Raw genomic sequence first — 16,974 nt, forward strand, 5'->3', positions numbered from 1 at the left:
CCCGCCCCCCACCCCCGGCACTGCCGACGCACGCACACACACACACACACACACACACACACACACACACACACACACACACACACACACACACTCTTTCAATAAGTCAGTCAGTCAGTGGTATTTACAGAGCGCTTACTGCATGCAGGACGTTCTTCATTCATTCAATCATATTGAGCGCTTACTGTGTGTAGAGCACTGTACTAAGCGCTTGGGAAGTACAAGTTGGCAACATATAGAGACGGTCCCTACCCAAGAGTGGGCTCACAGTCTAGAAGGGGGAGACAGAGAACAAAACAAAACATATTAACAAAATAAAATAAATAGAATAAATATGTACAAATAAAATAAATAAATAGAATAATAAATCCATACAAGCATATATACATATATACAGGTGCTGTGGGGAGGGGAAGGAGGTAAGGCGGGAGTGGGAGGAGGGGGAGATGAAGGAGGGGGCTCAGTCTGGGAAGGCCTTCTGGAGGAGGTTAGCTCTTAGTAGGGCCTTGAAGGGAGGAAGAGAGCTAGCGTGGCGGATGTGCGAAGGGAGGGCATTCCAGGCCAGGGGAACGATGTGGGCCGGGGGTCGACGGCAAGACAGGCGAGAACGAGGCACGGCGAGGAGATTAACAGCAGAGGAACGGAGGGTGTGGGCTGGGCCGTAGAAGGAGAGAAGGGAGGTGAGGTAGGAGGGGGTGAGGTGATGGGCAGCCTTGAAACCGAGGGTGAGGAGTTTTTGCCTGACTACTCTTTTAGACTGTGAGCCCACTATCGGGTAGGGACTGTCTCTATGTGATGCCAATTTGTACTTCCCAAGCGCTTAGTACAGTGCTCTGCACATAGTAAGCGCTCAATAAATACGATTGATTGATTGATTGATTGATGTGTAGGTTGATTGGTAGCCACTGGAGATTTTTGAGGAGAGGAGTAACATGCCCAGAGTGTTTCTGGACAAAGACAGTCCAGCAGCGGCGTGAAGTATGGATTGAAGTGGGGAGAGACAGGAGGATGGGAGATCAGAGAGGAGGCTGATACAGTAATCCAGACGGGATAGGATGAGAGCTTGAACGAACAGCGTAGTGGTTTGGATGGAGAGAAAAGGGCAGTTCTTGGCAATGTTGCGGAGGTGAGACTGGCAGGTTTTGGTGATGGCTTGGATGTGAAGGGTGAACGAGAGAGCAGAGTCGAGGATGACACCCAGGTTGCGGGTTTGTGAGACAGGAAGGATGGTAGTGCTGTCAACAGTGATGGGAAAGTCAGGGAGAGGGCAGGGTTTGGGAGGGAAGATTAGGAGTTCAGTCTTGGATACGTTGAGTTTTAGATGGCGGGCAGACATCCAGATGAGATGTCCTGAAGGCAGGAAGAGATGCGAGCCTGGAGGGAGGGAGAGAGAGCAGGGGCAGAGAGGTAGATTTGGGTGTCATCAGCGTAGAGATGATAGCTGTAACCGTGGGGGCGAATGAGGTCACCAAGGGAGGGAGTGTAGATCGAGAACAGAAGGGGACCAAGAACCGACCCTTGAGGAACCCCTGCAGTAAGGGGACTAAGCATTTGGGAGAGTTCGTTATAACAGTTGGGAGACACATTCCCTGCCCTCTAGGACTTACAGTCTAGAGTGGATGACAGACACTCTGATCTAATACATCTGCCCCCGCCTTCCACTCAGCCACTGCTCTTCCTCACCACCAAACTGTTACCACCCTGAAATGAGCTCTGGCCTTACCACTGCTGGACATTAGCCTCCTTGCTAGCCTTCCAGGCTCTCCTCCCTCTCCCCCAATCTCAAGTGCCCAGCGTTGCACCAGTTGTCTTCCTCTCGGCCCACATCTCCTCTCAAAACCCTCCCCTGAACCTCCTGGCTGTCTACCTCAAACAAAAACTCCTCACCTTCAGCTTCAAGGCCCTCCTCCATCTGGTTCTGCGCTCTTCACTGTCTACTCCCTGATTTTCTGTCTTTGTTCCTCCCAGGCTAAAATTCCAGCCGTTCCACGCTCTCGACTCTCCCACTTAAGTCCCCTCGCTCACACTCCAGCTTGGCACGCCCTCCTTCCCCAAACTCAACAGACCACAGCCCTTCACACAGTCAAAACCTTCCCCAAAACCCACCTCCTACAAAACGTTTTCCTCAGTTTTTCAGCTCCCTGGCCTGTATCATCCTTCAGCCCAATCTAGCATTTATTAACTTATTTCTGCCTTCGTTAGCAACTATGTGTTTATGTGTATATATGAACTCCATTATTATTTTTTCTTTTGAGAACTTGAGTTCCCTATGTTTGTCTCCTTTGTTGGAGTGTAAGCTCCTTGTGGACAGGGGACATGTGGCTTCTTCTGTCCTTCCCAAGCATCTGGCTCAGTGTATCGCACCAAGCCGGTGGCCAGTAAATCTGACTGCTACTACCCCTTGCTGCTCTGGGATGTATTTCAAAAGGCAAGGCAACTCTTGAAACCTTGATTGTTACTGCTTTGGATCAACTTTTCCACCATTCTAACCCCCTCCCCCCCCCCCCACCCCAGTTGAAAGAGGTTGGGGATCCATTAGATGGGCCCGAGTTTTGGGCAGGGACTGATTGGCTAGTCTCAGAACTGGGCCCTGCGGGGTGGAGGTATGAACCCCTTCCTTTCCTCTGCTTTAAGAATCAGCAGCAGAGGCCCACTGAGAGAGGAGAGTCAGTCAGTCGTATTTATTGAGTGTTTACTATGTGCAGAGCACTGTACTAAGCATCTGGGCGGTTACAATATAATAAACACATTCCCTGCCCACAACAAGCTAACAGTCTAGAGGTGGAGACAGATATTAATATAAATAAGTAAATTACAGAATAAAGAATCACAATAAATGAGAGGCTCCTCATTTAATAATCACCCGTGGATATTAATCATCCCCCTTCAAAAGGAACTGGAATTTGTCTCAATTCCTATGAGGGTCTCATGTATTGTGCCCTGAGGTGGAGCTATCTCAGGATTGGGTGGGGGCAAGGAGGGGCTGTGTGTGTGTTTTGAGAGGGTGAGGGAGTCTACCAAGTCCAGGCTCCGCAGCGTTCCCATCCCACCTGGCCCTCCAAGCCCTGGAACCACCCAGACTCTAGTGTTGGAAATGGGCATACTGATTCTCGGCCCCTCTGTGGCTCTTCCCTGCCCTGCTGTGTTCTCTGCCTTGCCACGTCCCTGTTCTGCCCTCTCCTGACCCTGCCGTGTCCTGCCTTGCTCTCTGCACTTTATGTGAACCTTGTAAACTGGGTTTCTTTCAAGTCCCCAGAACAGTGTGCAGGAGTAGGGGGAAGGGGGAGTGTGCCGACCTCCGTTCCCACCTGCTTGGTACCACTTGGTTCGGGGGGAGCAAGGTGGGGCGGGGGTGGCATGGTTTGCAGCGGGGCGTGAGTGTGCGTTGTAGACCACAGTTTGTAAAAGAGGAACAGGGGGCACTTGGTTACAGAAATGAGAGGAGAAAACAGCTCTAATTATGGAGGGGCTGCAGATCACTGTTCCTCGCCTGACTGGGCGTGCTCTGGGGCAGGCAACCTCACGGTGTCATTCCTACTTCACGAGGAAGCAGCATAATTAAAAGAATTCAACTATGGCACCAACTGGGGATCTCCTACTTTTTTTTGATGGTGTTTGTTAAGCACTTACTATGTGCCAGGCACTGAACTAAGCCCTAGGGTAGTCACAAGGTTTGACAAAGGCTGTGTCCCATGTGGGGCTCACAGTCTTAATCCCCATTTTATAATTGAGGTAACTGAGGCACAGGCAAGTAAAATTACTTGCCCATGGTCCCACAGCAGATGAGTGATGGGGTGAGGATCAGAACTCAGGTCCTTTTGACTCCCATGCCCATGCTCTATCCACTAGGCCACATTGCTTCCTTTAGTGGAAGACTGCGATTGGACATGTGATTTTCATTTTTGTTTTTCCCTGTTCACTTTTGGGGAATGTTTTGAAGTGGAGGCCTTTCCACTGACAGTGCAAATACTTTCATGTGCCTGATTAGGATTATGTTTTCAATTTGTACTTCTCAAGCGCTTAGTACAGTGCTCTGCACACAGTAAGTGCTCAATAAATACGATTGAATGAATGAATGATTACATAATCACACAATTATTCACTTCTGCCTACCTGCATATCATCATTTGTTTTTATTGCATTTCATCCCCCTTTTTCGATGCATAACAATAAAGATCTGTGTCTCAACCAGCCAAGATAGGGGTTTGTGAGTGGGCCTCACACCTTTTCTGGTCTGGTCTATCTTCTGCTTTCCTCACCACCGCCTAAGGACTGAATTTCCTTTCTTCCTTCGTGACCATTCATCTCCCAGGAAACTTGAGTTGCCTGTCATTTCCCAGGAAGGTAAAGCCAACTTACAGAAAATCAATGGTCCATCTACTGTTTCTCAAGTTAAGTGAAACCATAAATACAGCTCTCATATGTTTTTTTCAAAAATGGTTTCCTGTGCTGAGCATGAGGAAATGGTACCAGTCTGACCTCAGTGTGGGAACACCTGGCGGGGGCTTTGAGCAGCTGTTGTTTGGGACCGTTGTTGCTGCCACTGCTGCTGCAGAGAGGCTTTGTAATGGCAGTCATTGGGTTCGGGACCTAGGGACAACTGCCTTCTAGGGTCCAGAACTCTGTGGGAAAGGCTGTTTGCTCCTTTGGGAGAGGACTCTGGAAAACCAAGGAGAATACAAGCTTGATATCCATGTGTTTCCTTGGTACACAATGCTTGGCACATAGTGAGTGCTTAACAAGTACCATAATTATCATCATTATTATTATTGTTACACACTATGGCCTCCCCATCCAGATCTCGTCATAATCCTGAAAGCATGAGGAAATGGTAGGCTAGAAAAATTATAATGGCCCCTTTCACTTGTGATTTCATTGAAAATGTGTTCTGGTGTGTGCCTGCCTTGTGATACTCCTCACGGAGCGTCTGCAAACTGGATTTTATTGTCCAAAGCTTGTAATGTGTCTACCAGCTCTATTATAACATACTCTCTCAGGCGCTTAGTACAGTGCTTTGTCTGCAGTAAGCGCTCAATAAGTGTCATCAGTTGAATCTGAGTGGTTAGGTGTAGGGTGGCAGGGTGGGTTTGCCTTAACCACTCCGTCCTGCTCTGATCTGCCCCGCCTAACTCTGAGGGTATATAAGTCCCGTCCTGGGGGTGCGTGGAACATAGTTCTCCATTGCCCCTGGCGTGTTCCTAGCCAACATCCCCGCAGCCCCCAGCTCTAAGACCAAACAGAGTGATCTAGGAAGGCACGGAGGCAGAACTCCAAACAGAATGATCTAGGGAGGCACGGAGGCAGAACTCCAGAAGGAGAGAGAGGAATCCATCAGAATGGTCCAGATGTCGCCCACAGTAGTGTGGGTTCCTGCCCTGTGTACTGTACTTTCACAAAACACAAGTTGTAAGAAAGAAATTAGAGTCCCTGGAGGTGGTTTATTGCATTGTCAAGTGCTAATGGGACTGACGTCTTCCTGTCTGTCCCTCTGGACTGTAATCTCATTATGGACAGGGAGCGTGTCTGGCAACTCTCTTATTTTATCCTCTACTGAGTGCTTAGTCCAGTGCTCTGTACATAATAAGCACTCATTAAATAGGATTAACTGATTGATTGGGCCCAAGAAGCCCAGCCCAACCCCACCTGAGTTGGGCACACCACGAAACCAGTGCTTAGAACAGTGCTTTGCATGTAGTAAGCACTTCAGTGCCATTATTATTACCTCAGGGAGGGGGCTGGGTCTGGTCTGGGGCAGGATGGTGAGCCAAGAAGCGCGCTACCTACACCCTAACACACACACACACACACACACACACACACTCTCTCTCTCTCTCTCTCTCTCTCTCTCTCTCTCGCTCTCTCTCGCTCTCTCGCTCTCTCTCTCGCTCTCTCTCTGTCTCAAACACACACCCTAGGAGCTCCTTTTCTCTCTTCTCAAAGTGAATGAGGAGCCAGGCTTCACTGTCATGGCATCTCAGGAAGAGACTCGTGTCGGACTCAAGCTTTCACAATATGTGAATCTGGAAACCATGGGTTCAGATGGGGTAGGTACTGGGCTCCCGCAAGCCAACTCAGCCAGCCAGCTTCTTTCTACATGAGGACTCATTCGTTCCTGTCCGAGACTGTGGCGTGGGGGTGGGGGCTGGAGGGTGTTCTGAGAGTTGGAGCAACTTTTCCAAGTGGCAGCCGAGGAGGAGCTGTGAGGAAGGGTTCGTCTCGAACATCCTCAGTTTGGGCTTCCGGTGCCAGTGTCCAACTTCCGTGCACAGGTGAATTGACAGAGAGGGAGATGCTCTTAGGCTGGCCTCTGTCACCCTTGCCCATTTAGGTCCTGAACTATCCCAGGGCAAGAGCTTGGCTGAGGCCAAAGCAGCCAAACACAGGGTCCCGGCAGGGGGCCGAGCCAGGCAGAGGATCCGAGTCTCCTGGTGCCCAACCCAGAGAGCCACCTGTAAATTCTGCTGTGTTCTAGAAACTCCAAAACAGATCCCCATAGGCTCTGTAGCCGACTCATCTCCAAGTGAGAGTAAGGTCTTCTCTTCTCCTGTGGAGCTACTAGGGAGCATCACCTGGGGAGAAACAGAGCCCTCCACTCTGGAAGCGGAGAGATAAAGGGATTGACTTCACAGAAAGGTGAGACCAGTGGGTGGGGGCGGGGAAGGAAGGGCTCTCCCTGTACAGCAGGGTCTTCCTCCCAGGAAGCCCTTGAGGGTGATCCGAGCATCTCCGGGGGCCTCTCCTCCTCCTCATTCATTCATTCAGTCGCATTTATTGAGCACTTTGTGCAGAGCACTGTACTAAGCACTCGACCCTCCTCACCCCAATCTCCCTGCCCTTGGGCACAGGGACCAGAAGGTTGCCACAGGAGAGTAGCCCCTGCGGGCAGCGGTGTTGAGCTCAGAAATGAGCCCGTTCCTGGCCACGAACCAGTCAATCAGTCAGTGGTATTTACTGAGCACTTATTGTGCACAGAGCATTTGACTAAGCAGTTGCGAGAGGATCAAACAGTAGTTGGTAGACCCACTCCCTGCCCACAGGAGCTTCCAGTCTGCAGCCGGCCGAGCCTGCCTGTTCCCTAGCGCTGACCAGTTGGGGCCCAGCACCCGGGGGTCCTGGGGACAAGGCTCTCCCACTGCAGGAAAGCCCAAACCCTACAAGGTCGTGATGGCTTTCAGGACGTCCCCAGAGGGTGGTTGGTAGCAGCCTCCACCTGCTCCCTCCCCCTCCCCCCTTCTCCAGCCTCAACAATTCCTCATCACATGAGCTGGAGTCTGGTTCCCTCTGTGTTTCCGGAGGTCAAGGGTGACAGACCAAATAGAGGTCAGAGCATTTGCTAAGTGCTAGGAAAAGAACGAGGCAGGTGAGAATTCAGTATAGATCCCCATCCCCTTCACGGGCTCCAAAACTAAGAATCAGGTTAGGGAGGGATTGGGTGGCAGACAAAGAAGCCAAGATGGAAACAGTAGTAACAACGGGAAAGCAACAAATGGGCCCACCCGGTCCCGTGTGGTCAAAGGGACCAGAAGACCCCCACAGGGTTGCTGCCAGGCTCACCAATCAGCAGTATTTATTGAGTGCTTACTATGCGCAGAGCACTCTTCTAAGTGCTTGCAAGAGGACAGTACAACAAAGTTGGTAGACAGGTTTCTTGCCCACAGTGAGCTTACACTCCACCATGTCCAGTGACCACCGAAGCCTTCCCAAAACTGTAAAAAGTGCAGAGGCCTCCTGCTGCTGTCACCACCGCCTCTGCTGCCTCTACTGCTCCTACTGCTATTGCTGGAGCCCCAGGGCTGCTCCCTGACCCGGGGCAACTCTGGCGTCAAAGCCTCAGGTCGCCGGGTTCCCGTTGGTGGAGAGATTGGTGGCTCTTCCACTTCTGACCCTACTCTGGGGCCAGGGATGGGACCGCCGAACTCTCTGTGCCTGAGGGTTCTCAAGGGGTCCTAATTAGCAGGGCCCCGCCCCACCTCCATTGAATAGTGGGTGGGCCGGCGTGCGAAACAGACCTGGGAAGGAAAGGGGCCATTCTGCAGACTGTCGCTCAGCCTGGAGCTGGGCAGAGTTTCCTGGAGAAGCAAAGGAAGACGGGGCTGACTCCTTAACGCTTGGCATGGGCTCGGGAGATCATTAAAGTGCAGTCAGCGATTCTCCAGTCCCCTCTCTACCTTGCATCTGATTTTTCCACTTGTGCCGTTCATGAGTACGGGGGTGTGTTTGCAGGGAACCCCCCTTAGTCCAAGCTGATGCTCATTTTCTGACTAATGTTCTGTCGATTTTGACACCTGTCTACATGTTTTGTTTTGTTGTGTTCCCCCCTTCTAGACTGTGAGCCCATTGTTGGGTAGGGACTGTCTCTATATGTTACTGACTTGTACTTCCCAAGCGCTTAGTACAGTGCTCTGCACACAGTAAGCACTCAATAAATACGATTGAATGAATGAATGAATGAATGAATGAACACCCACGGGGCAGCGGAGAGAAGGGACAGACTGCTTTCCTCCTATGAGATGACAGAGAGAGGGGGCAAAACAGGGTGGTGGCAGTCTCAGGGACATGTAGGAACGTGATTCTAATCCATTGAAGGTGCCTGGGTCACCCCAATCTGCAAAAGGAAGGCAGCCTGGCTAGTCCAACGGTCCGATTCCCAAACAGTCACTTGACCTGAGAGACGGGCTGTGGGGAGGCTTTAACAGGCCAGGGCCTTCCGAAAAGGGAAGCAATTTCTCCTCAGTTCTGCCCTCCTTCTCTTCATGTTTCCCTTCTACCCGTGTTTGCTTAGACAACCAAGCCAATGCTTTGGCTGGGTTGTGGCGTCTGAGCTTCCCTTCCCCCTCCTATAGGGTGGGATGTTCTCATAGGAAAAGGATCCAGGCTGGACCGTGGATTTCCTCTCTAGTAGCTGGAAGGGTTAGCTTGTGTCAGAGGGAGGTTACTGGTGACCCTTCAAATTAGGGGGATGGGGTTGAGGCGGTGTCAGTGGGCCCTGCAGCTAGTGGCAAAGGGGTGATGGGAATAGATTAGGGGCTACAGGGTTTAATGGGGGCTAGGTCGGGGAACACGACAAGAATCAATGACTGCTGTTTGGGCGAGACCTCTGACTAGCCCTGTCACTCAGTTTCCTGATGGCCGACGAGATTTGGACATTCCCTAAGAATATACTTGCCTAACAGTTTCCCAGGGCTCTCGGTGGCAAGCGAGGCGATCAGTGAGTAAGTAGCCTCTTTTGTCTGTCATCGTCCCCCACAGCCCACCAGCCTGAACAGATTTACAGAAATGGGCCAGGAGAAGAGCATTTCCCCCTTCCACTAAAAAACTATGCTGCTTCTGTTTCAAACCCCCCAACCGTCATTCTCAAGAGAAAACGACTCCTTCCCCAGTCAGGTGCCACGTGTCGAACTGTGAAGGAGGATGGAAAGGAAGAAAGCAATCTATGTGTTTTTACTCTGAATGTCTAGCTTTCCTATTTTAGGGAGCTGACTGCCAGCGGGCCCATTATGTGTATTTATGTTGAGGTGGGCAGTTCACAAAACTGCCTTCGTCACTGTCACTGAGGGAGGAAGCCCGAGGGGAAAGCTGTCTGTCTGCCCATCACACTCGGAAGAGTCGCTACTTGGCCCTGCCCTCCTAGGTCTCTTTGTTTCTGCTTGAGTTCTCCCAAACTCTCGCTCCATTGCAACGGTAGCATCTCCGAAGTGGATTGCTCCAACTTTTGTGACCCCCCCACAGATGAGTCACCCCTGGACCCTCACACCCTGGCTCCTAGCTCCAATAAGCCATGTTAGTTTCATTGGGGTCACGCCGACCCAGCTCTTGCTTTGTTGCTTGGGTCCCCCCCACCCTCTATCTCTATCCCATTTTCTTTCCTCTCCACATTTTTTTCATGGTATTCCTTAAGTGCTTACTACGTGCCAGACACTGTACTAAGTACTGGAATAGATACAAGATAATCAGGTTGGATGCAGTTCCTGTGTCACATGGGGCTCACAGTCTTAATCCCCATTTTGCAGGTTCATTCAGTCAGTCGTATTTACTGAGCACTTACTGTGTGCAAAGCATTGTACTAAGTGCTTATGAGACAGAGAACAGAGAAATTAAGTGCCTTGCTGAAGGTCACCTAGCAGACAATTGGGGGAAGCAGCGTGGCCTAATGGATAGATCATGGGCTTGGGAGTCAGAAGGACCTGAGTTCTAATCCTGGCTCCGCCATTTGTCTGCTGTGTGATCTTAGACAAGTCACTTCACTTCTCATGCCTCAATTACTTCATCTATAAAATGGGAACTAAGACTCTGTGCCCCAGGTGTAACAGGGACTGTGTCCAGCCTGATTGCCTTGTATCTACCCTAGGACTTGGCCCATAGTAATGCTTAACAAATATCATTTAAAGAAAAAAAAAAAACGGAGCCAGAATTAGAAACTGGGTCCTCCAACGACCATGCTCTTTCCCTCTAGGCGGCACTCTCTTTTTCTTTTCATTTTCTTTTTTTCTCTCTAGCTTTGTCTTTCCAGGGTTTTCAGCATCCCTTGTGCCCTCTGGTGAGGCTTTGGTCCAGATACCACCCCCATCCAATCAGTCCATCTATGTGCAGAGAACTGTATTAAGCACTTGGGACAGTACAATATGGTTGAGGTGTAGTTCAATCAGTCATATTTATTGAGCGCTTAATGTGTGCAAAGCACTGGAATAAGCACTTGGAGAGTACAGTACAACAGTGTAACAGACACATTCCCTGTCCCTGATGAGTTTACAGTGTAGAGGGAGAGTTCTAAAATTCTAATCACCATATCTGCAAATTTGTTTGATGCATGGGAGAGACAAAGGTTTTGGAAGTCTCCTCAGGAACAGAAGGCCAAATCTCTTCCGAAATTTATGCAGAATGGGGACAGAAACTGTGAACTCCATGTGAGACAAGGACTATGTCCAACCTGACTATCTTGTATCTACCTCAGCGCTTAGTACAGTACCTGGCAGATGGTAGGCATTTAACAAATACCATTAAAAAAGATCAAGAAACTGATTAGTTTTGATTTTGATTCATTTTACCTGTACAGTGTTTGCTGCTTAACTCTGCAAGAGACTGAATTTTGTGGTTTACATTGAAAATAAGAAGAGAAAGTCAGCTGAATTTCCCACAACTTCCCTTTTTGTCTCTGATGTTTGGCTCTTCAAAGCAGCTGATAAAGAGCCTTCTCATCTTGATCAATCAATATTATATATTGAGCACTTACTCTATGCTTGGGAGAGTGCAATAGAGTCAGTAGACATGATTCCTTCCCTCGATCTAACAATCTCATGGGGACAATAGACACTGACTTAACTTATGCACAGGAGTCAGAAGGACCTGGGTTCCAATCCCAGCTCCATCTCTTGTCTGCTGTGTGACCTTGGGCAAGTCATTTCTCTGTGCCTCATCTGTAAAATGGGGAGTAAGACTGTGGGCCTTACATGGGACAGAGATTGGGTCCAATTTGATTACCTTGTATCTACCCTAGCACTCAGAACAGTGTCTGGCACATAGTAAGTGCTTAACAAATACCACTATCATTATTATGATTATTATTGTTGTCATCGTTATAGAAAGTGAAGGTAAGTACAAGTGTTGATGCAGAAGTGTTGAAGTGACAGTTGGGGGAAAATAGTGTGGGGAGTTGAGGTTGATCAGGGAAGACCTCCTGGAGGAACTGTGACTTCAGAAGGGCCTTGAAGATGGGGAGAGCAGTGTTCTGTTAGATTTGAAGGAGCAGGGAGTTCCAGGGAGAAGGGAGATCGAGGTCATCAGCGAGAGAGACAAGAGCAGGGCACCGTGAGTAGGTTGTTTTTAGAGAAGCAAAGTGTGCAAAGTGGAGTATAGTGGGAGAGGACAGAGCATATGTAAAGGAGAGAGAGCTGATGGAGTGCCTAAAAACCCGTGGTGAGGAGTCTCTGTTGGATGCAGAGGTGGATGGGCAACAATTTGAGCTTTTTGAGTTGAGAGATCTGTCAAGAACAGTGTTGTAGAAATATGAGCCAGTCAGTCAATCAAATTTATTGAGTGCTTACTGTGTGCAAAGCACCGTGCTAAGCACTGAGAGTACTGTGCAACAATATGAGACACATTCCCTCCCTATAACAAGCCTACAATCTAGAGGGGGAAGACAAGCATTAATATAAATAAATAAAATTACAGTTATGTACATAGTGCTGTGGGGCTGAGAAGTGGGCTGAGTAAAGGGAGCCAGTCAAGGCAGCATAGAAGGGAATGGGAAAAGAGGAAAGGAAGGCTTAGTCAGGGTAGGCCATAGAATGATATATAGATTGGAGAGGGGAAAGGCTGGAGGCAGGGAGGTCTGCGAGGAGGCTGGTACAATAGTGTAGGTGGGCTGTGACTAGGGTTTGAACCAGCGTGGTTAAAATTTGGATGGAGAGGAAGGAGTGGATCCTAGAGATGTTGCAAAGGTGGGGCCGGCAGAATTTGGTGACCTTATCTGGGAAGTTGAAAGAACAGGGGGAATCAAGGATACTGCCAAGGTTGTGAGCCACGAAGATGAGGATGATAGTGTTGGCAGTTATCACAAGACCAGAGGTTTGTGACTCAGAGGACCTGGGTTCTATTCTCAGCTCCTCCATATGCTTGCAGTGTGACCTTAGACAAGCCACTTAATTTCTCTGTGCCTCATTTCCTCTCCAACAGAATGGGGAGTCAATACCTGTTCTCCCTCCAACTTGGACTGTGAGTTCCATATGGGACCTGACTATCTTCTAGCTGTTACAGCACTTAGTTCAGTGCTTGGCACATAGCTTAACAGATACCACAGTTATTATTGTCATTATTATTTTTACTATTGTTATTATTATGGGAAAGTTAGGACAGGGAAAGGATTTGAGTTGAAAGATGAGGAGTTCTGTTTTGGACATGTTGATTTTAAGATGTAAGCAAGGCATTGAAGTAGAGATGTCCTAGAAGCAAGAGGAGATGGGAGATTTCAAAGAAGGAGGGAGGTTGGGGTTAGTGAGGTAGATTTGGGGGTCATCCAATGCAGAGGTGGTAGCTGAAGCTGTGAGAGCAGGGAGCGGGTGTAGATTGAGAAGAGGAGAGGACTCAGGACTGAGCCTTGAGAGACCCCCCCACCCCCACCAACAGGTAGTGGGTGGGAGGGCAGAGGAAGAGCCGGCAAGAGAGACCGAAAAGAAGCGGCCAGAGAGAGCCAGGGGAGGACTGTGTCAGAGAAGTCAAGATTAGTCTTGTTTCCAGGAGGAGGGGGTCATCCATAGTGTCAGAGGCAGACCCGAGGTCTAGGAGGATTAGGACAGAATAGGATCTGTTAGATTCTGTGAGGAGAAGAAGGATATTGGTATCCCTGGAAAGAGCAATTTCATCCGAGTAAAGGTGGGCAGAAGTCAGTTTGTGGAAGGTCAAGGAGGGTGGAAGAGGGGAGGAAGCAGAGGCGACAGATGTGAACCACCCATTCCAGGATGGTAAAGGTAGCGGGGAGATGGAACCAAAGCTGGATGGTGCTAAAAGGTCCAGATGAGACAAAGAGATGTTTAAAAGCAATCATTAAATCAGTCATATTCATTGAGTGCTCACTGTACGCAGAGGACCGGACTGAGCATTTGGAAAGTCCAATACAACAGAATTGGTAGACATGTTCCCTGCCCACGGCGAGTTTACAGTCTAGAGAAAGAGAGAAAAAAACAGTGAGAAAGGAGCAATCATTCATTCATTCAATCGTATTTATTGAGCGCTTACTGTGTGCAGAGCACTGTACTAAGCGCTTGGGAAGTACAAGTTGGCAACATATAGAGACGGTCCCTACCCATCAGTGGGCTAACAGTCTAGAAGGGGGAGACAGACAACAAAACAAAACATATTAACAAAATAAAATAAATAGAATAAATATGTACAAATAAAATAAATAAATAAATAGAGTAATAAATACGTACAAACATATATACAGGTGCTGTGGGGAGGGGAAGGAGGTAAGGCGGGGGGATGGGGAGGGGAGGAGGCAGCTCAGTCTGGGAAGGGCTCCTGGAGAAGGTGAGCTCTCAGTGGGGATATGAAGGGAGGAAGAGAGCTAGCTTGGCGAATGTGCGGAGGGAGGGCATTCCAGGCCAGGGGGAGGACGTGGGCCTGGGGTTGACAGCGGGACAGACAAGAACGAGGCCCAGTGAGGAGATTAGCGGCAGAGGAGCGGAGGGTGCAGGCTGGACTGTAGAAGGAGAGAAGGAAGGTGAGGTAGGAGGGGGCGAGGTGATGGAGAGCCTTGAAGCCGAGGGTGAGGAGTTTCTGCCTGATGCGTAGGTTGATTGGTAGCCACTGGAGATTTTTGAGGAGGGGAGTAACATGCCCAGAGCGTTTCTGGACAAAGACAATCCGGGCAGCGGCATGAAGTATGGATTGAAGTGGGGAGAGACAGGAGGATGGGAAATCGGAGAGGAGGCTGATGCAGTAATCCAGTCGGGATAGGATGAGAGATTGAACGAGCAGGGTAGCGGTTTGGATGGAGAGGAAAGGGCAGATCTTGGCAATGCTGCGGAGGTGAGACCGGCAGGTTTTGGTGACGGATTGGATGTGAGGGGCGAACGAGAGAGCGGAGTCGAGGATGACACCAAGGTTGCGGGCTTGTGAGACGGGAAGGATGGTAGTGCTGTCAACAGTGATGGGAAAGTCAGGGAGAGGGCAGGGTTTGGGAGGGAAGATAAGGAGTTCAGTCTTGGATACGTTGAGTTTTAGATGGCGGGCAGACATCCAGATGATGTCCTGAAGGCAAGAGGAGATGCAAGCCTGGAGGGAGGGAGAGAGAGCAGGGGCAGAGATGTAGATCAGAGAGTGAGCCTTTGAAGATGACAGCCAGGGAGGAAAGAAGAGTGGGTGCAAGGGTTTGTGTGAGGTGGGGGCAGAGGTGCGGGTGAACGGGGCCTTTTTTTCCAACAGGCGGGGGACACCGAGGTGGGTGAATGAATGAATTTCCAACTATGGACGTCTGGTTTTGCATGCCTCCTCCTGATGCATTTTCCAACTGGAATTTTAATTTTAATGTCTCCCTGTCCCTCACGCCTATTCTGTGGGTCTCTCCTTTCTCCCCAGTGTGTCCCAAGCCACCAGCACCGGAAAATGGGGGCTACGTATGCCACCCCACGCCCTGCCAGTACCCCCTGACATCGGGCAGCGTCATCGAGTACCTGTGTGATGAAGGCTACATGCTGAAGGGGGATTACAAATACCTGACCTGTAAGAACGGGGAATGGGACCCTCCCATGGAGATCAGCTGTCGGCTTAGCCCAGGTCAGTCCCGGGTGACTCTGAGGGAGAGTGGTCAGGGCGGGAGAGTGGTCGGGGCTCAAGCCAGTTCCTGTCGTCTTTGCCCTGTAGAGTATTGGCACAGTGAGCCTGGCATCCTCCTGACTAGGCCTCCCATTTTCTCAGCCCAGAGGGATGGGTTAGCTAGCTTCCTTTTCTCTTAACTCACACAACCGGAAAGGCCCACAGCTTACGGGAAAATGGGTGTCATGTGCCTATATTGAGGTTTCACGCATGGGTTTCTCATTCAAAGCTATATTTAACCTAAAATAGCTTACCAGGATTTCCGAGGGGCAGGGAACAACCAGCTCCCTGTGGTATTTGAGGCTTTGGGTCCAGCCACGAGTTCAGATGCAGCAACGCTGGAGAGTATGAAGATTCGAGGGTGCACCAGAGATTTTGTGCCTTAGGAAGATGAAGTGGAATTAACTCAGGGCAATGGAATGTCATCTTTTTTTTTTTAATTGTGGTATGTTAAACACCTACTGTGTGTCAGGCACTGTACTGGACACAGTTCCTGTCCCACGTGGGGCTCACTGTCTTAATCCTCATTTTACAAATAAGGTAACTGAGACACAGTGAAGTGTCCAAGGTCAAACAGCAGGCAAGTGGCGGAGCCGGGATTAGAACCCAAGTCCTTCTGACTCCCAGGCCCGTCCTCTATCAACAAGGCCATGCTGCTTTTTTCAAGCGCCTGCCAGGAGCGTGGGAGCCGAACACTGTACTGGTTCTTGGCCGCAAAGAGAAGTAACAGTCCTAACCTCTGCCCTCAAGGAGCTTGTCATCTAATTTCAGAGGTTTGCAGACAGAGAAGCAGCATGGCCTAGTGGGAAGATCATGGGCCTGGAAGTCAGGAGGACCTGGGTTCTAATCCCGTCTTCACCACTTGTGCCCTCTGTGACCATGGGCAAGTCACTTCACTTTAATGGGCCTCACTTATCTGTAAAATGGGGATTAAAACTCTGAGTGCACGTGGGACAAGGACTTGGGTTCAACTGGGTCAGCTCGTATCTATCCCAGCACTTAGTACAGTGCTTGGCAATGTAGTAAAGTGTTTAACCAATACCATAAGAAACAAGTAGGTGAAAGAGCGAAAAGGGGAAAAATTTAGTGAGACAGCACAGACCCTCTTAGAAAACATCATAGAGAAAATCCAGTATCTGGAGTTTGTGATCTAATACACCCATCTCAAAGGTGGAATGTCTTTGGTTTAATATGAAAAATTGAAAGACAGCAGGGACATGCTGTAGACAGGATCATTGGCAATCAATCAAGTGAGGAATGGCAGTTCGTCAGGAAAGCTCTAAAAGAGAGAGGTCCAGGTTCTAAAGCTGTTCATCCTGCACATTGGAATTGGCTGCCTCTGGAAGACTTGGGTTCGGATGAGAGTGAAGCACTTCTAATGGCCGCTCGTTTCTGCAGACACGAAATCTCACCCGACGATTGGCGTGCCCACCTTGTCTATCGTGGCCTCCACAGCCAGCTCAGTGGCACTCATCCTCCTCTTAGTTGTGCTCTTTGTTTTGCTGCAGCCGAAACTGAAGTCCTTCCACCACAGCAGGTGAGTTCCGCCCGGCGGGCCAGGGAAGAGTGGTGGGGGTTGGGCACTTGGCTGAGAAGGAGATTGCTGGGATCTGTATGGAAAAGCTGCCCGGGAGAGGTTGGGGGCTGCCTCTGTCTGGAAGTTGG

General features: G+C 49.7%; 1 protein-coding gene across 5 annotated transcripts in view; it reads left to right on the forward strand.

Annotated features, from left to right (window-relative positions):
• Window positions 1-16,974, forward strand: part of SUSD6 (sushi domain containing 6) — a 157,775-nt gene that overhangs the window by 132,060 nt on the left and 8,741 nt on the right. For all 5 annotated transcript variants that reach the window (XM_038765521.1, XM_038765524.1, XM_038765523.1 and 2 more), the window contains 2 exons: window positions 15,073-15,270; window positions 16,708-16,846. In XM_038765521.1, the coding sequence (XP_038621449.1) occupies window positions 15,073-15,270; window positions 16,708-16,846 (337 nt within the window). The remainder of the gene's footprint in view (window positions 1-15,072; window positions 15,271-16,707; window positions 16,847-16,974) is intronic.

This window comes from Tachyglossus aculeatus, chromosome 23, assembly GCF_015852505.1.
Source record: "Tachyglossus aculeatus isolate mTacAcu1 chromosome 23, mTacAcu1.pri, whole genome shotgun sequence".
Lineage (NCBI taxonomy): Eukaryota > Metazoa > Chordata > Mammalia > Monotremata > Tachyglossidae > Tachyglossus > Tachyglossus aculeatus.